General features: G+C 36.0%; 2 protein-coding genes across 2 annotated transcripts; one reads left to right on the top strand and one right to left on the bottom strand.

The window, feature by feature from the left end:
- The first annotated feature begins 2,367 nt into the window (after nucleotides 1-2,367).
- Nucleotides 2,368-6,096, top strand: LOTGIDRAFT_235179 (hypothetical protein). The gene is made up of 5 exons (XM_009064154.1): nucleotides 2,368-2,416; nucleotides 2,708-2,836; nucleotides 3,832-4,004; nucleotides 4,778-5,204; nucleotides 5,685-6,096. The coding sequence occupies exons 2-4, from the start codon at nucleotides 2,729-2,731 to the stop codon at nucleotides 4,824-4,826; spliced, it is 330 nt and encodes a 109-aa protein (XP_009062402.1). The 5' UTR covers nucleotides 2,368-2,416; nucleotides 2,708-2,728; the 3' UTR covers nucleotides 4,827-5,204; nucleotides 5,685-6,096.
- A 10,246-nt stretch (nucleotides 6,097-16,342) lies between these two features.
- Nucleotides 16,343-20,387, bottom strand: LOTGIDRAFT_235178 (hypothetical protein). Its single transcript, XM_009064153.1, has 5 exons — nucleotides 20,262-20,387; nucleotides 18,539-18,629; nucleotides 17,832-18,041; nucleotides 17,350-17,431; nucleotides 16,343-17,014 (listed from the first exon to the last, which is right to left on the bottom strand). Exons 2-5 carry the CDS (start codon nucleotides 18,621-18,623, stop codon nucleotides 16,558-16,560), a joined length of 834 nt encoding a protein of 277 aa, XP_009062401.1. The 5' UTR covers nucleotides 18,624-18,629; nucleotides 20,262-20,387; the 3' UTR covers nucleotides 16,343-16,557.
- Between the last annotated feature and the right edge of the window lie 227 nt (nucleotides 20,388-20,614).

The raw sequence follows: 20,614 nt of genomic DNA, 5'->3' as shown, positions 1-20,614 counted from the left end.
TCATTGTTGACTGAGCCATCCATTGTTGACTGAGCCATCCATTGTTGACTGAACCATTCATTGTTGACTGAGCCATCCATTGTTGACTGAGCCATCCATTGTTGACTGAACCACTAATTGTTGACTGAGCCACCAATTGTTGACTGAGCCATCCATTGTTGACCGAGCCACTAATTGTTGACTGAGCCATCCATTGTTGACTGAGCCATCCGTTGTTGACTGAGCCATCCATTGTTGACCGAATCATCCACTTTTAACTGAGCCAGTAATTGTTGACTGATCCATCCATTGTTGACTGATTCACTCATTGTTGACTGAGCCATCCATTGTTGGCTGTGTCGTCCATTGTTGACTGAGATATTCATTGTTGACTGAGCCATTCATTGTTGACTGAGATATTCAGTGTTGACCGAGCCACTCATTGTTGACCGAGCCACCCATTGTTGACTGAGTCACTCATTGTTGACTGAGTAACTCATTGATGACTGAGTAACTCATTGATGACTGAGTAACTCATTGATGACTGAGCCACCCATTGTCGACCGAATCATCCATTGCTGACTGAGCCATCAATTGTTGACCGAATCATCCATTGCTGACTGAGCCATCCATTGTTGACTGAACCATCCATTGTTGACTGAGTAACTCATTGATGACTGAGTAACTCATTGATGACTGAGCCACCCATTGTCGACCGAATCATCCATTGCTGACTGAGCCATCAATTGTTGACCGAATCATCCATTGCTGACTGAGCCATCCATTGTTGACTGAGTCACTTATTGTTGACTGAGTCACTTATTGTTGACTGAGTCACCAATTGTTGACTGAGCCACCAATTGTTAACTGAGCCACCTATCGTTGACTGAATCATCGATTGTCAACGGAGCCAATCATTGTTGATTGGGTCACTCTTTATTGACTGAGTCACTCTCTTTTGACTGAGTTATCCATTGTTGACTGAGGAATCCATTGTTGACTGAGGCCTCCATTATTGACTGAGTCATCCATTGTTGACTGATCCAATCCCCCCCCCCCCCCCATTGTTGACTTAGCTATCCATTGTTGACTTAACCGCCCATTGCTGACTCAGCCGTTCATTGTTGACCCAGCCGTCCATTCTTGACCGAGTCATCCATTCTTGACTGGGCCATCACTGAGCCAGTTACCTATTGTTTACTAAGCAATTCGTTGATGATTGTGTCACCCATTGTTAAATGGGCCACTCATTGTTGACTGAGCCAATAATTGTTGACATAGTCATTCATTGTTAACTGAGCCATACATTGTTGAATGAGCAAAACATTGTTGACTTAAGCACCTATTGTTGACTGAGTCATCCATTGTTGACCGAGCCACCCATTGTTGACTGAGCCAATAATTTTTGATTGAGTCATTTATTGTTAACTGAGCCATACATTATAGAATGAGCAATACATTGATAACTGAGTCACCCATTGTTGACTGAGCCACTCATTGTTGACTGAGCCAGCCAAATATAATAGGCTTGAACATTGGTTTGCATCCCCGTGTACGAGTATTGGTATGGTGTTGGATATTAATACAGCAGAAAAAGAAGCAAATACAAAAGATATAGGTGCGGACACGATTCACTTCTATTTTCTACTGTTTCGATAATCCAACACCATTACCCATCAATAAACTTATATGAACCCCATGTATAACTCTACGACAGGTTAGTAACTGAGGTATGTGAATTAATAGTTTATTATATAAAACTCTGATCACATATTTAAAATCAGAACTTAAAGATACCTACATATAGTCTGCACAAAGCAACAAATTTTTTAATAACTTTTATGATAATTGGAATAGCAGCCTTAAAATAGTACTATAAGTCTTAGAATATCTTTGCCTTAATAGAATTATAAACACATATTATCGATATATCTCTATCGATTCTCACCGGCGAGGCATGACCTGCTGATTCCTTCAGAACACATGACGCTTGTCTGTTCCTCAGCGCCTCGAGGCGAAGCATAGGCATGCATGCCATTGTCATATATTTATAATAAAATCAGCCTATATCATATCGTGACCCCAGTCTTTGTCTCGGTTCGTCAACTCAACATCAACATCAACTTTAATTGAATGTTGGTTGAGTCGTGTATAAGAGACTACTATAATGATCCATAGATGCTCTTCCTGAGCACTTGAAGCCAATCTGCGTCTTGGATTGTGAACCCAGCTCAACTCAAGGATATCTTACTATGTTAGGTCGAAATATATTACCAACTGTTATCATTGATATAATGTATATATACGAGATAAGCGTATATCGTGACCCACTAACCGTTATCAGTTACTTTGTACTTATTCAATTATTCATATTTCTGCATATTTCACTGAGCATTGAAGGTGTTCTCAAGAACCCTGGGACGCGTTTATCCTTCAAGTAAGTACGATTATATGGCTATGCCTAATAAATTTGTACGACTAAGTGCTCTTGACTTGAGAGGGGTGCAAATATTATTCCTGGCCCCTTCTCAAGTGTTGCAGTGATACTCAGCTTCTAACGCGCATTCTCAGTGTCTGTAATTTGGTATGATTTCTGTAAATGCAGGGAGTGTGTGTGTGTGTGTGGGGGGACGAAAAACTAAGCTTTAGACAAGAAATTGAACTCTGCACTCTATCCTTATGAGAATCTTCAGATGCAGAGTCTTCAGTCTTCAAACTCCATTTTCAGATCCAGTTCCTGACATTCAAGATGCCAATCTGTGTGGTACATACCAGCGTCAAGGATGAAGACATCCCTGAGGGTTTTGAAAAAGGTATGGCTGAAAAAGTTGCAGAAGTTCTGCTGAAACCTTTAACAGTAAGTGAGTCATCGTCTCATTAATGAGTCATCGTCTCAGTAAGTGGGTCATTGTCTCAGTATACGAGTCATCGTCTCAGTGAGTCATTGTTTTAGTAAGTAAGTCATCTTCACGGTAAGTGAGTCATCGTCTCATTAATGAGTCATCGTCTCAGTAAGTGGGTCATTGTCTCAGTATACTAGTCATCGTCTCAGTAAGCGAGTCATTGTTTTAGTAAGTAAGTCATCTTCACGGTAAGTGAGTCATCGTCTCATTAATGAGTCATCGTCTCAGTAAGTGGGTCGTTGTCTCAGTATACTAGTCATCGTCTCAGTAAGTGCGTCATTGTTTTAATAAGTAAGTCATCTTCACGGTAAGTGAGTCATCGTCTCATTAATGAGTCATCGTCTCAGTAAGTGGGTCATTGTCTCAGTATACTAGTCATCGTCTCAGTAAGTGAGTCATCGTTGTCTTAGTAAATGATCCATTGTCTCCGTAAGTGAGTCATCGTCACAGTAAGCCAGTCATCGTCGTCTTAGTATGTGAGCTACTGTCTCAGTAAGTGAGTCATCGTGTCAGTAAGTGAGTCGCCGTCTCAGTAAGTGAGTCGTTGTCCTAGTTAATGAGTCATCATGTCACTGTCTCAGTTAGTGAGTCATCGTCTCAGTTAGTGAGTCATCGTCTCAGTTAGTGAGTCACCATCTCTGAAAGTGTGTCATCGTCTCAGTAAGTGAGTCGCCGTCTCAGTAAGTGAGTCACCGTCTCAGAAAGTGAGGCATCGTCTCAGAAAGTGAGTCGAGGTCTCAGAAAATGAGGCATCGTCTTAGTATTAGGAGACTGTGGTATAATATTCATATCAAATATAAACACACCAATGAAAATCAATGAGTGGCTGTGGACTCTCTACTTCCAAAAATCCAAATCAAAGCCAAACCTTCTTCCCCTCCCCCACCCTTTAAAATTTTGTGGACCCTAAAAAGCTGCAAGTGACGTAAAACGATTTTTTTATTTTCAGAACGTGACTGTAATAGTGCATGGTGGATGTCGGCTATACCGGAAAGAGACCACCCTCCCAAGTTGTGTAGTACAGCTGTACTCTATTGGGGTGTTTGATGCTGCCAGGAACCCGACTTACACCCCTCCTCTTATAGAATTCATTCGATCTCAGCTTAAACTAGCAGAAAACAGGTACGCCTCAATCATTCAGAAAAATAGAGCTCTTATAGAGCTTATCGAAATAATGCGAATGTTGTAGTTCTCGAGCAAAGGACCATGGAGTTGAACCCTGGGTATAGACATTACCTTGGCCCCGTATTAGCGCTAGAATGACCTTGGCTCTTAATATTTAACACTGTTTAAGATCGTTTCGAGAATACCGGGTCTGATGTTTTTCTTTCCGCGTACATCAGAGTATTGGTGGTCTCTACTCTAGAACAAGCCGCAATGAGAGAGCTTTCAAAAATGGTTTTTTGAATGACCAATCTGAACAACTTAATGTTAACGGATTCCATATCTGAGCTTTTAACCCAGTCTTAAACAAACAATTGTTGACTATTGCAATATTTACGACTGAATTAAGATAAAATCCAGATTTAAGAAATACAGTCATCTGATTGGATAATAATACTTAACTTAGAATTAATTTTACTGATAGACCGATCAGATGACTGGAACACAAAACTCATCTTAAGTTCAGTTTTCAAGATTAAGGCCCCTGGTCAGTGCATTATGTAATATCTGGACACAGACTTTGGCTGGATTTATGAATGTTGCAAATAGGCAGAATCATGGCCAGAAAAGATTTTTGAATCTGGAAAAGCCAAAGTAATCACAGTTGAACCACTTTGGTACCGTCTGCTGTGTATTTAAAAAATAGCTGATGCCAGAATGTCTCGACATAGAACTCACTTTTCTGTGAATTATGAAATATTATGAATTATTAAGTTCGATATTTTTTTCAGAGTCGTGATACATTATCGTGAGGCAGAGAAATACCAGTTTGGACAGTAGAAAATATTATTGTAATCCATGACCTTGTGGTTTATAGGAATAACTGTATATTCATTATGAATTATAATCCGTACAAGGCAGACATTGATTGAATTTTATTTATGATATGAACATTGATTTGGTGCTCAAAAAAATGAAATGTGATTTTTGTCTCTTCGTACTTTATATCAAAGTAAATTCAAACCAAGATGTTTTTGTTATGTACTGTGTTTAGACGCATCCTGCTTTTTGTAATATTCTGTTATATTCGGTGTTATATTCACTAATATTCTGTTATATTCGGTGTTATATTCACTAATATTCTGTTATATTCGGTGTTATATTCACTAATATTCTGTTATATTCGGTGTTATATTCACTAATATTCTGTTATATTCGGTGTTATATTCACTAATATTCTGTTATATTCGGTGTTATATTCACTAATATTCTGTTATATTCGGTGTTATATTCACTAATATTCTGTTATATTCGGTGTTATATTCACTAATATTCTGTTATATTCGGTGTTATATTCAAAAATATTCTGTTATATTCGGTGTTATATTCACTAATATTCTGTTATATTCGGTGTTATATTCACTAATATTCTGTTATATTCGGTGTTATATTCACTAATATTCTGTTATATTCGGTGTTATATTTTCTAATATTCTGTTATATTCGGTGTTATATTCACTAATATTCTGTTATATTCGGTGTTATATTTTCTAATATTCTGTTATATTCGGTGTTATATTCACTAATATTCTGTTATATTCGGTGTTATATTCACTAATATTCTGTTATATTCGGTGTTATATTCACTAATATTCTGTTATATTCGGTGTTATATTCACTAATATTCTGTTATATTCGGTGTTATGTTCACTAATATTCTGTTATATTCTGTTATATGGCGAAATTTAGCCACACCATTTTCAAAACTAACAAATTAAGATATTTTGCTCTGTGCTTGTATCTATGGTTCCACCCAATATATCTAGAAATCTAAACATCTAGAATTCTTTTGTTCTGTTCTGTTATAATGAGAATTTGTGCGAGATTTAGTCCCACCTTAATCATCAACAAATCATGACAGATGTTTTGTTCTATTCGTTTATATTTGAGATTATTTGCGGGTTGTGTCGAGCCCCAATTATAAAAGCATCTTGTACAAACACCTGATGATGTACAAAGATAAAGACAAGCCAAGTTCCAGTTTTTTATGAGGCGTATTTATCGACCATTAACCTGTAGTGTAGTAAGCTATATAAAATATTAATATATTAATCTCTTTTACATATTCTAGACGCAGTAGCTCAACTACCATAGGGTATGGCTGTAGTGGTGAGGGGGCCGAGCAAGGGCCGCAAAATTTTCCAGGGGGGCCACAGGTCATTCTTCCACTATATAAAATGATAAAATTTTATGGGCGGAGGGGCCATACCCAGCCTCTTTTCAGGGGACTTAATTGATAACACTAAGTCGTTCTGCTGCCATTCATTCATACCACGTGCCGCAGCAGACGATTCTGGCACTGCGCATGACAAGATAAGATATCTCTCGAGTGCAGTTCTAAACATCTCGTGTTTCACTTCAAACCAGACGAATATTTATAAATAATGGAACCGAGGGTCTAAGAACTCTAAGATATTCTAAAATGAAATTTAAACAGTGTTTCTAACTTCTGTTCTTGTAGTTATAATTAATACGAAGATAAGGATTCGAAAAATCCGAATATTTTAAAAATTTGTTTTAATTTTCGGATATTTGAATTTCGGATATCTGATATTCAGGACTATCATGAATTCCTTTTTATTCAGTGGTTGGAAAACGAAAGAAAACAGGTAAGAAAATATCCTCTTTTTTTCTATATCTCGACCTTATTTAAATCACATTGCACAATGCCCATAGTTCAAGTAACGTGTAATGTGGCTCACGCACCATAGCGACCACCAGTTGCGTATGGTTATAAATAAGAACAGCCCGAGTTGTGAATGCGTTCGGAACTCTGGCCACTTTCATTATTCGCAAATGGTGGTCGCTGGTAAGGGCACCTTAACATCTTATCGTTTTATGGGGTGGTAGGGACAATTCTCTGATAGCCCGTCACAGAAATGTCAAGTTTTTGATTCAACAGTGGTAACATAACCCTGAAGCTAATTGGTTTTTGAATAATTGAATAACAACCATAAACTGGTTAATCAGGTCAATATCGTTGCTGACTTTTATGCACCGATTTCGAATAACGCTATAGTCGACTCCCGGGTTTATCGACTTCAAAAGTTTCTCTTTCAAAAGAAATATAACGGAATGTTTTTGACTGATTTTGTTTTTGTTTTACCCCAATTTGACAGGCATTGCCATACAATGTGATTAAGTTACCATTGTTAGGGTGGATATAGTGCTGTTAGGGAACGCTGATTCTGTGTAGGTTTTTCCCCTCTTTACTATCAAATCACAACACTGCAACATCACAACGTGAATCAAAACAACATTGTAAGAACACAACAACACAGAATCAAAACAACATTGTAACATCACAACGTGAATCAAAACAACATTGGAAGAACACAACAACACAGAATCAAAACAACATTGTAACATCACAACGTGAATCAAAACAAAATTGTAAGAACACAACAACGCACAATCAAAACAACATTGTAACATTACAACAACACAGAATCAAAACAACATTATAAGAACACAACAAACAACAACACAGAATCAAAACAACATTGCAACATCACAACGTGAATCAAAACAACATTGTAAGAACACAACAACACAGAATCAAAACAACATTGTAACATCACAACGTGAATCAAAACAACATTGTAAGAACACAACAACACAGAATCAAAACAACATTGTAACATCACAACGTGAATCAAAACAACATTGTAAGAACACAACAACACAGAATCAAAACAACATTGAAACATCACAACGTGAATCAAAACAACATTGTAAGAACACAACAACGCAGAATCAAAACAACATTGTAACATTACAACAACACAGAATAAAAACAACATTGTAACATTACAACAACACAGAATCAAAACAACATTGTAAAATTACAACAACACAGAATCAAAACAACATTATAAGAACACAACAACACAGAATCAAAACAACGTTGCAGCAACTTGACAACATAGAATCAGAAACAACATTGTAACATTACAACAACACAGAAGCAAAACAACGTTGTAACATTACAACAACACAGAATCAAAACAACATATCATAACAACCCTGATCTCACATCAACTCTGCAACTGCAGAGGCTTAATTTATATTTTGGCATCTCGGTGGTGGTGTCATAGTTTTAGAAATTCTAGAAAAAACGAATTGATTTTGTGCATTCTGACATAGATTTGTTAAATCTCTGTGGTCTCAGATGAAGAAGGCGACCTATTGACCTAATTCTAATATTCAGTACTTCCTAACGTACTCGAGTTTCGAGGTTAGTTATTATCACTATAAGTACTAGATTCCTGATTTTAGTTTTCCTGGCACCAAATTAAACCGAAATCAGGTCAAGCTGGGTTATTTGATTAGGAAGAGATAAAGTTTAGAAATTTTAAAACATTTTACAACTTCCTTTTTTTGAGTGTTTCCTTTACCGTTTTATGATTCTATCAGCGAAGGATGCCCTGAAGAGACTCAATGGACAAAGGGTGCGAAGGTTATTAACTCAGTTCGTTAGAAGATAATTGATAACCTAAACCTTCAGATTTTCTGTCAAATATTATTGTGTGCACCGTCAACTCAAATAGAATGAGTCCAGGGGCGTGGGGGAATTATAAATTATGAAATGGAAAAATTCATGACGTGTCCAATGATGTTTCACGGTCGTAAGGGCTGAAGGGGGGGGGGGGGGGTCGTGCGCATCGCCCAATGGTCCAGCCCCTATATACCCTACAGAATGTTTTATTAAGAAAAATAATTTATATATGACAGTCGTTACTTAAAAAAACATGTAGGAAAGGCAAAAACCTCAATTTTTAAGCAAAGGGGGGAAATATAATTATTATGCATGATAACTGCCTGGTGCATTCAACATAAGTTGAGTATATATTATAAAGAAACCTTAGTGATATTATTGTTACGCGCGAGTGGATATCACAGTGTATATCTGGTAAATACATCATCGTTCATTATCATCAAATACATATCTCTCTTACGTATTAATAGATCTATTACCTTGATTTCTCTAGACTCTTGGAAAAGAAATGCTGAATTAATAAAACCGGCAATGTGGATGCTCAGAAGAGACGTTTTGAAAATCTAAAGACAAAAACAGCATTATAAGCTATATGTGTATTCTCAAAAAGAGATAATGAGTACCGAAGTATTGTAAAACATGAGGATGGTGAGTTGAAAGTGAGGATGACAGATGAGGATTGAGTTAATATTGATAACTTTGTTCTCCCATTGGACGGCTCCTTTGCAAAACTCGAAGAATCATGCCGTGGTATGTTATTGGAACCAAAGTTATGAAAATAAACAATGCGGGCTTTCATCTTTTCTGATGTATCTGCCTTCTCCCCATCAATCTACGTTCTTCTGGTACCAAACGGTAGAACCACTTTGACATTATCAGTAATTTGCTCAACTCCATTATAAAAAATGTGTAGTATTAGTTCCCCACAGTGCGTCTAAATTAGAAAGTTTAGATTAATATGGTGTACATTACTACTCGAGTCCTGCTGAGACGATAAATTAATGTTTGATAAATACAGGTTTTATATTCTTGTAGAATCGTTTTTGAAGCATAACTAATTTATAGATAGTTATAAAAACATAGATTGTATAATGTATAATAGATGTTATCTCAAATTAGTGATGAAGTCATCATCTTCATCCTGATGGACTATCCACTTCAGCTCTTGTTTTGGGGATATAATCACGAAATTAATTACACCAGCTCAAGGCCCGTTGCTATCCAAGCGTCTCAAGGGGGGCTAAACATATTTTTAAAGATGGGTGATCAATTTATGCAACTGTGATAGAAAAGACATAAAAAAGTAAAATTCCTAGTTTGAGATATTTTCAAAGAAATTATGCGATTTTGGCACATTTTTAGTACTTTTGAAGACTATTCACATATTTTCAATTCTAAACTCAACCCCCCAAAATGGCACATCTGTCCCTTTAAAAGTAGGACCCATGGACTTGGTTCAACCGGTTCCTATGGTAGTTTAGACACCAATATAAAGAGTTATAATAGAATCCGTGGTTTCAGGGAAGGTCTCGAGTTTAAAGTGAACCATCTGTTACTGTGATATCTGCCCGGGGGTCTCCCTACAACTTTCTGACTTCAGTTCATCTTAGTTCTGTAACCTAAACTATCTCTTTCATTTCATTCACAACATTATTTTGTGATAGTCCGATGACTTTGAATAAGTCATCTTCATTCATAATTCCAGTCGACCCAGCTGTAAATGGCTACGGATAATCCGGGAAAGATCAATACCTTGAGGTTTGGCCAAGAATCAGCTCGTAGAAAGGATCCTTAGTTTTTATCCTTGTAAAATATATTTCTTTCTTTCTTAGTTATGACTTTCATCTCCTAGATTCGACCACGGAGAATGAAACGTAAATGAATTTTTAATTTATTGTAATAAATCATTTTTTTCTGTGGAGAGATGGGACAGGTTCGCCATCCTTTTGACTAATCGTACCTTTAGGATGAGAATTTTCTTTAGCTAAGCCAAGCAGTAACAGTGTTCACGGCTCACCTTCGAAAATTTGAGCCTTCAAATCCATGTGTGTGTCCAGAATTATCAGTCTTAGAAAGTTAAAAAGACGAGTCGTCATTTCTTGAGACTACGCCATATATAGAAAAGACATAATATGTAGAATTTTCGAAAAGAATCGTGGGCATTTGTTACAGCGGGAAAGAGCAGGTTAAAAGTTGGAATCCTAATTGACAGATAACAGCTCTTTTCATCTTATATACATTTTCATACGACGAGGAGTTGCAAGGGGAATAAGCTAGGAATTGTTTCAAACACAATCATGTCAGTAATTATCCCAATTTAAAGAAACACGACGAGAATCTATTTTGTAATGATTAATCTTTTTATGTATTGAAGGAAATTCCAACTGAAATTAGACACACATCAACATCCATACCAGTTCTATTTTAGTTTTAATGTATAACTCTTAACTTAAATCAGGTGCACCTAAACACCGATTGAATCTTATTGCAACACGAACGACCGCAAAGAAAGTCGTAATGCAATGAAATTTGCAAATTCCCTATCACGAAAGTTACGCTAGCGCCCTGCAACAGCAACGGAGGCTTGTCGAATGACGTGATAGGCTATCATTATTATCGATTGACAGACTATTCAAGGATTGCACCCCAAATCTCCAGATCGTCTACCTCTCTGAGCCATTGAGAAAGTGTTCGAGATGAAACCCTTAAAAAACTTGTAAATATTTGATTGCGACGAACAGAGATATTTATTAACTTGTAAGTACAGTTTTTTGGGCAGAAATCTTTTGCTCCTAAAGCAGACACCTGCCTGCGTTCCTTTCAATCTTGAATCACCTTTACAGGTACAGGTGCGCCTATTTTACCAATCGTTGATGTTCTTCTTGTGATACGTTACAAGTAGTATAATGTGTAATATTGAGATAAGTAGAGAAACACCAACACCAGTTAGTGTCAGTTATTACTTTATCAAATAATTCACACTCTCTCCTTCTGTACTTGTCTGTAATTGAATATGTGTGTTCGTGAAGTTTTACCTCTTGAGGGGGCGGAGATGAGGTAGCGATGGTTGATGTAGGTGGATGAGGGAGTTGGAGGAAGTTGTTGGTTATTTTCTACCAGTGCTTATTAAGGGTAGGTAGATACTAACTTTAATTAAATCATGGAGCCTGTAGGTGGGGGACAGGGCTGGTGGGTGGGTGTTGGTGGGAAAGGGTATTTGTTGGTTGTTTGCTAGTGTTGAGTATTTTATCTTTGTGTCTGAACTCACTTACCATTGATTTATATGTCCGTGCTTCTTGGTGGAAGGGTTGGGGAGGGGTGAGGGGGGAGGGGGGGGTGGGGGTGCAATAAAAGTTTTAATCCAGTAGATTTCTCCACATTGCCCACTGCTTCACGTTGCCACCCTCGTTAGCCAAATAAGATTCGGAGAAGCAAGGTGTAAACTTCATTAATTTAATCGATGTAGATAAAAGTAATGCACAGGAATTTATATCTATCTTTAAGTGATCACCTACATTCAGATATTATCAGTTCATTTTTCTATCGTGAAGATTTTTAAGTCTGGCGTAAAACCAACACAATAAATCACTGTGTTACTTTGTATCGTTCAGAATCGTAATAGTGAGAGCTTTGTAATCACGTGTTGACAAAAATAAACCTTACTGTGGAAAACAAAAACTTCTTGAAAGCTATTCTGTGAAAACATAAAATAAAACTATAAAACAAAAAGGTTTCTATTGCCAAATTGTTGATATTAATTTGAGATCAGATCCAAATCAGATTCCTGTTAAGATTTATATTTTTATCAAAGCAAAAATATTCTAAAATTAACAGTAGGCCTACTATTTTGAAGCCTATACCCCATTTCTCATAAAACAATCGGTGAAATTGGAAATACCAACAAATAGAAGCTATGTTCTCACAGATAAGAATAGAATATGCATTGTATTATAATTATAGTATACTATAGGCTGTCATATTGCTCTACTTAAGGTTTCTATGGACTTTGCCCCCCTAACCCCCCTTTTAATTTTTTTAATACGATATATGATAATATGTAGCTGGTATTATAATTAGAAAGTTAATCACTGTAGTCTACTAGAATTATAAACATATGTAACTTATTAATAGTCCATTATATATTGTGTTTTTTAGTGTAATATAACAGTACTAATAGATAAATTTTTTTGTTCTTATCCTCTTTGTCTATACTATATTTATAATATACTTTGAATAAAGCGATTAGGAAAAATGACGGTAAATGAATTTAGTGGGAAATCTAGTGCTAATATTTGCTATTTTTGGTCTTATCCTCTTTGTCTGTGCATATTTGAAGAAAGCCGCACCTCCTCACAGCCCCGAAAGCATGTTTCTCGAATATTTGTTTTTTTTTTTTAATAAACAGCCAAGTTTAGGATAGCGGAGTTAATATTGAAGAGATGATTTCTAATTACTCCGTACTCATTAATTTTCTAGTGGGGGGTCTTGTGAGTTACAGACAGTTTGGTATTGTGCCCTTTTTACCTGCTGATGCCAACTATAAAGATTGATACTCCTTCCTCCGACGGGCAATATAATCTCAAGTTAACTTGGTTGTGAATATAAAAAATGTAAAAATGGTGTTATCTCCCTTCGTTCATTAAATCACAAGAATGTATCCACGCCTAAGCACTAATAGTCAAAGATATTCGAAGATATAAATGATAAGAATAATGATATACTGCTCTATACCTCTATAGGCTAATTATTTAAAATGCAGTTTACACTCTACTGGGCTTGTTATATGAAATTGAATATACTCTCTACTAGTCTGTACCTTAATGATATAAAATGGAGATGTATATCCGACTGTTTGTTGGTTTTGGGGTCGAATAAAATATGATTTTACATAGGGCCTACACCCTTCTGTTCTCGAACTAGCTGAGCTAATAATATGAAACATTGAAATTGTCAAATATTGTTGATATAGAGATGAGCCTACAATTCACTGAATTAAATCTAATATTATTGTGCGAAGTCGAGTTGTAAAGATAAACTAATAGTTATATTTGATTAAACCAAACTTCTGTAAAATTATTTAAGACTCAAATCGAGTAGGCTCTTTGAAGACCTTATACACATGCCTGTGACTCGTGTTTCAGTGTAACTGCTTCAGCCTACACAAGGCTTAATCTCCAAAAATCGATTTTCAATTACATGTATATAGTTTACATGGCCCTGTACAAAGCCACTAGCTGACTGTATTTATAATGCGACTTACAGAAAGCAACGGCGTCGTATGCGACTTACAGAAAGCAACGACGTCTTCTGCGACTTTCAGAAAAGATCGACGTCTAACGTGCTTTCTTTGTGCCATCAAGTGGTGAGTGAGAGCGATCGTCACCATCATAGTTTAATGTGCGCCTGAAGATCTCTCACGTAATATTTCCCGTAAAGGATTTCCACAGCATCATTGAAGTAACATGACCTCGTAATTCTAATTCAACAACGGTCGATCCTGAAAGATCTACTATTACAATCTACAGTTTGTACCAGCATCAGAAATTCCGAAAACATCAATGACCATCGTCTTTTCTACGGCTCTGCACGGTTGGAAATGAATCTTGAGCAAAAGAAAACATGCCTTCAAATGTTATATTACCTGTTGAAAAATATAGGCATTGAAGCATACATCGATCTTTCGAGGTAAAAATATAACTATGAATGCTGCCAAGCTGTTGTCATGTAAAATATTATTACATAGGACTACATTTATTGTTTACAAGTTGTTTACAATGTTTACACCTGCTACATGTTAGTTTTAATCCACAAAAATCTTATGTAGTAATGTATAGTCATCGATATTTTCAAGTTTTTATAGATCAATATTTTAACTATTCCAGCTAAATTAGCTTTCTTCTCAAGTTACAATTTACTAATTTTTAATAGCTTTTTCATTTAATATAGCTAAATCTTTTAGCCTTTTCATAAAGTCAAGTCGAAAGTTTTACTTTTCCAGCTGATAGACCTAAATATCACCCTTCAGAATGACCATCCGGCTTTTGAATCGTCTGTAATTAAAAAAAAAACGTTTGTGCGTTAAGAGATGATAACGTTTGGAAACCATCCTTTCTTCAGCTGGTAGAAGTCACTCATTCTTATTCAATTTTAGGCGAATCAGTCGCCAGAATTCTATTTTTAAAAGAATACGGGCAGTGGATATTGAGTTCTATCATCTGGTAAAGTAAATATTAAGACGACTATATATATATAATTGTATATGATAGACCTTATTATAAAGTAACCTATACGAAAATCGTGAGATTTACAAGTGGATATGAGAAACCCTTTTAAACCTAAAAAAGGGCAATAATGAGCAATAAACTCCTACAAGTTCTATGTGAATCAATCTACTCGTCTTGAAATAGGGTGTATTGTCACCGACACAGGGCTGTACACATTTTAATATTGGTTTATACAGAAGGTATAAGCGCTGTGTTAGTTTTGGGCGGCGCCTATCAAATACACTATACAATAAATACACGATATAATATTAAATCGGCTATTTAAGTCGGCTACTATAAGAAGATGGATTTAACTTGCTTAAAAAGGTAAAGTGAAAATTCAACATTTTAATTCTATATGCTGTTTAGAGACTTATGTGAAGTTTTACGCTTTGAGCAATATCCTCTCTCCTCCTATGATAGAGAAATCATACTCTGGTCAAAATTTCTGAAAATTTAAAGGTCATACAGGAAATTGAAATGGTGTAAATAGAAGTTGCAAGTATGTCTGGTACCATCTATCATGTCAAGCTATTACAAACTTCGTTCTTATAAGAACATGTATAAGTTTATCATTGTGAAGGTTCCTTTTACAACTCAGTATTTCTGACATAAATGTTCAGAGAACAGTTTTCGTACAAAAGTACCCTGTTGATAAACATATAAATGGGATACTCTACGGAGAACAGTCGACTCCCTGTAATATCGTTAGTCCAATAAGGTATAGAACAGTAGGATATAAAACTCCATACCATTTCATAATAAGGTATAGATCAGCGAAACGTTCTGGATTAACACCGCCATTTTTATTCAGATCAGTAATCTCGCGATAAACCTCGAGATTATGCGAAAATACCCTTAATACCTTGAATATTTACACATGTTTGTCGTGTGTACTGTTTTGGTGGAATTTTCTACTGCAACGTAGTTTAGTGTGGGTTTATTCAAAGAAGCTTCATATGACACGGTATGACACGGTAGGGAAAGACTTTATTTCCCCGCCCCCTAACAACCACGAGGCTCGTGAACAGGAATCCTGTGAATTGAGATGAACAATATTCACATCATTCTTATTCACAAATGAATCGTCGAGCCAATCTTAGGTCAAATAAACTAGATATATATAGCTCCCCCTAGAGTTCATCTGACTTCAAACGTCTGCTGGTCAAAAGTTTTGTGAACTATTCTGAAGTCGGCTTGTGAATGAAACCAACAATGGCTTTGTTTTGACCCACATCAAATTTGTAAATAATCGTGAGATGTAATGTCAATCTGTAAAAGCAAAACAATCTCATTAATCAAAAATCTCAACCAAAAGAGGACAAAATCGGGGGCAGTAATTGTTTAGTAGTGAACTCTTCTTAGTGGAAGTATTATCAGGTGTTTCGAGTAGGCCTAAGCATGGTAGAGTAAGCATGATCTGCTTAGCGGTTCACACGCCACTACTATAGTGATCAACATAAGTTTCTCCTTTCTCAGGCCTGAGGGAAGGGACATGGCCCTCCCTAAATAGTCTACTGATCTGAATTCAATTACAAATCCAAACAGGAATGTATTATTTATTGATTTAGACGTGTTAAATATAAAATATACTTCAATATATAAAAAATATATGAATTTCAAACCCAGGAAAATTTCACCCAAAAATGTTAATGATATTCCAAAACAGCCTACAAAAAACCTACAAAAAAACTTGTCGTTATCATAAACAAAAATTAAAACCCAATATGGACATATGAAACTCTGGACTTTATAATTTGCCAGTTATGGTATTAGCCTGGTTGTCGTCTGAGTCAGGGCTGTCTTTACCCTCTTTGGATGGTTCTTGAACTTCGACTTCATCTGAGAGCTCGTTATCAGCCTCGTCGCCACCAGTACTGTCGTCTGTACTATCACCTCTTTTATATAAATTCTGGTGAACATTCTGCACATCTGTAGCATTCAAATGATTGTACAAGTCCTCGAATTTAGGATCTTTGGAACTTTTCGTTTTCAAGCCTTCACGATGATGAAATTTAGAATCCTTGACGTCATCCATGTTGACGTCATACTCGTCTGCTCTTTGACTGTCAGAGTTACCGTTCTTGAAAGCGACATTGTCGTAAGGTGGCGGTGGTCCATGTAATTTAGGATTGATGATGGAGATTTGGTAGCGTGGGTTTGTGATGGGTTTACTTTCTATTTCAATAACCTTTGCTCGTCTACGTCTGAAAATTACAAAATACATTTCTGTTTGATATTTTCGTCTCCATTGTAATCCAACAAGTTTTCTAACACAGCCCCGTCTAATCACGATTTAACTTGTGTCATTTAGGGCCCTTAGGATTCTGAGAAGCGGCCATATTGCTCTAGTTCGGGTTTCGCTATTCCCAAATTCGCCTTGGTATCAGAAATAGGTTCTACACGACACGATTTGAATGGTTAAATATAAAATCATTAGAATGGGGTTATCTAGTGATAGTGATAGAGATAGTGACGTCAATGCTTAATTTAAGTGGAATTGTAAGAAACCAAGATGTTTGAGATATATTTGAGATCTTACCGTTTACTTCTCAGAACTAAAACCAGTACAACAATAGTTAGTATTAGTACTACAGCTCCTCCTACCGACCCTCCTATTATAACTGAAAATAATAACCAACATGCCATTTTGTATTTAAAATATAGCAGAACCGAGCGCCGATTTAACTATGAAAAATGTTACAGATGTCAATAATAGATCTCTATCGAATGATAAAGCAAATATTCAGATACAAAAATAATAATATATATAAATATATAAATCTAATAATAACTACCGAACCACAAAACGAAATCCAAAATCAAAAATAACAGTTTGGCAACACATTGGTGGCAGCTAATGAGGAAATATATCGATCATAAATGAGGAAGTATTTCATAATGAAAAGTGGTATAAGGTTTATAGAAGAGTAAGCATACCCTGCCTAGGATCACGCCCATAACCATTCGGTGGCTTTGGCTAAGTGAGTCGGATATTTAGAAGTTAACCCAAAATAAACTTACTATAAGCATATTTGATCTGATCTTCTCTAAACCTCTCTTGATTCTGTCTCCTGAATTCATCTGTTTCGAATGCCTGTGTGGTGGTTCTTATCCTGTATATGGTACGATGTGAAGGTTTGACTGAGTATAAACCACCCGGATGTACTCGGTCTGGTCTGTGGTGATGTGTTGGTGATTCTGGACTACTGTGATATGGTGGTTTATCTGTCTCTGTAGACAAGGGAAACAAGATTGTTGAAATTAAAAGCTTTAAAAGGAAACTGTCTCTTACATAAAATGTAAATTATCAAGCTTGGGCAATAAGAGCATATATTCATTAGACGTATTTCTTAGGATATACAACAGAATCCTTGCATGATCTGATAAATAAATTACTGAATTCGTACTCAATTTTACAATTGAGATTCATGTCCTATATTTATATTGCCTTATAGTCATGTGGACATCTTCGGATTTTTCAAACTGGTTTCCCTGTGTCAGTGATGCAGGTCTAGTCGTTCGAGTAGGACATTAAACCTACGCTCCCTGTGCCACAGACTGCACGTTAAAGATCCCTCGACAGTTGGAAATTGAAAATGTAGAGGCCAATGTCATAGTCTTGGCAAATTTCCCCTCATTGTAAACTTTATAGCCTTGTCCGTCTGTGGGTGCAGAAGAGTAGGACGTAAAACTCCATTCATTTCATTTATATGATCATATGAACCTACCTTTTGGATTGACAAGACGCCAGTCTGCAGCAGCATCAACCAACACCAAAACACAAATAGACAAAAACAAACACGATCTCACCATTTTGTTCTGAAATGATAAAAAAATCTCAAAATTGTTCCTTGATTTCAAAAACAGGATAAAGTTATATCTGGAATTCGGATCACTCTACATTACTTCTCTAAAAGTAACTTAGTCACAAGGCCGCATCATACGAAACTACGTATGGTTCTTATGTGGAAATAACACACACGAACGAAGTTCACAACCATTTTGAAAGACTTCTTCGACTAAATAAGTCGAATTTTAAAAGTAGCTACAAGCCTTCAAATCACATTTACAGGTGTAGAAATGGCTTTAAATGTGATTTGAAAACTTTGTTGTACGTTGTAGAATTCGACTTATTAAGTTGAGGAATGGTTGTGAACTATGTTCGTGTGTGTTATTTCCATGTAAGAACTATACGTGGTTTCGTATGAAGGTCGTATGGCACAAAGAATTTCGTCACATCCGTATTATAATGAAACAATACATCACAAAAAAGATATATTGTCAAAACTTTTCAAAAAAAGGTAAGAGAGTGTCATTGGATTAGGCAAAGTTAGCCGCTAAACCATATCCCAAAACAAAATGGTTGGCATCAAGCTGTAATCATTCCCTGAAAGAAGTCTGCTAAAATCCTCCGGCCACACGCCTAATAAAATTTCAAATTTCGTAAAATGCACAACCAACTCTTAAAAAAAGGGTGAGAATGGCACATAAAAATGAACTGCATCCGGTTAAAGACTTTTAATAAATGGTTAAACGAATACATGCGACCCCCTCCCCATTCTTTGTACGTTTTCAGTACACTAGAACACTAGAATATAGTATACTCTTCCCACGTCTATATATAATATTATTTATATTGCATGTTTGTATTTAGGTTTAATTGTCATATATACACATACAAAATAAACATATCATAACTACTTCTGAACAGTTTAAAATACTGTGTTACTAAAATAAAATTCACCCCTGCGGCTATAGCCTCAAAAATATACACATTGAGTCCTACATTAATATATTAGGAATATGTTATTGTTTTAATATCATATAAGGACCATGATTTCGAATCCCCTGTTGACAGAAAACACCGATGCAGGGGACTTGTGAGTGAGACAACTCCTCTAAGAGCACCTCTGTTACTCCTGAGGACATACATATAACGAATCTAGAAAATACGCCAGGTATATAATCTCGTATGACCTTATGACCCAAAAACTCGCAAAAAGTACTTAATAGTAAAAAAAAAAAAACTTCAAGTAAATCAATAAGGTAAGTACTAAAATTAGACTAATAACTTTGATGGATGAACATCAAAATTATAACTTGTACAGAATACATCATTTATAGACCGTCATTTATAGACCATCGAGCAAACCCTTAGCTTTCTCCCACGCCTGTTACATTGGAATTACATTCTATCACGAGAGAAAATACCCACAAAAGCACTGAGCAAGAACTGGTTTGTTTTATATACATCATGGAGCTCAATACAACACTCACTCAACCTGTTTGAGCAGGATAAGATTAAAAGTGAAAACGTTAAACTGAGGTAATAACAACCAGGACCTGAATAACGGGATCATGATGACTTTCTTTGTCATTTCCCCTCCCCCTCCCTCTCCCAATTATAATTATATATATTATATTGTCAAAATCATTTCCAAAGGTACTTACCCAATTTTCTGAATTTCTTGCCCTTAATATTACATCCTGGTCCTTCCAGAGACCCAAATTTATCAAATTTTAATATCACGAGTTGACAAAAAGACTTTTTTGAATACGTCTCCCTTGAATAAACAGACCAAGTTATATTTATAGTTGCCGATAGGCAAACACAGTTTTCATTTGACAGAGTACGATATCAGGTCATGTCGTTGGGTTTGGTTAAATTTTAGTGCATGAATAGAGATATTAAAAGCGACTCTAATTTAAATTAAATACAATTTCGTTTCTCTTTTTATCAGAAAAATGAAGCGAAATTGAATCCACTTCGGCTAAAAGCATACTGTATAGAGTTTATAGCTTTA

This window comes from Lottia gigantea (assembly GCF_000327385.1).
Source record: "Lottia gigantea unplaced genomic scaffold LOTGIsca_60, whole genome shotgun sequence".
Lineage (NCBI taxonomy): Eukaryota > Metazoa > Mollusca > Gastropoda > Lottiidae > Lottia > Lottia gigantea.
The sequence above is the reverse complement of the archived record's forward strand: the minus strand, read 5'-3'. Positions and strand labels throughout refer to the sequence as shown.

Excerpts from the sequence above, each read along its gene's own strand:
- LOTGIDRAFT_235179 (XM_009064154.1), top strand. The coding sequence starts at position 2,729 with ATGCCAATCTGTGTGGTACATACCAGCGTCAAGGATGAAGACATCCCT. Across the intron at positions 2,837-3,831 it reads TTCTGCTGAAACCTTTAACA|AACGTGACTGTAATAGTGCA; the intron begins GTAAGTGAGTCA and ends TTTTATTTTCAG. Across the intron at positions 4,005-4,777 it reads CTTAAACTAGCAGAAAACAG|AGTCGTGATACATTATCGTG; the intron begins GTACGCCTCAAT and ends TATTTTTTTCAG.
- LOTGIDRAFT_235178 (XM_009064153.1), bottom strand. The coding sequence starts at position 18,623 with ATGGTGAGATCGTGTTTGTTTTTGTCTATTTGTGTTTTGGTGTTGGTT. Across the intron at positions 18,042-18,538 it reads GCGTCTTGTCAATCCAAAAG|AGACAGATAAACCACCATAT; the intron begins GTAGGTTCATAT and ends CCTTGTCTACAG. Across the intron at positions 17,432-17,831 it reads TCAGATCAAATATGCTTATA|TTATAATAGGAGGGTCGGTA; the intron begins GTAAGTTTATTT and ends TATTATTTTCAG.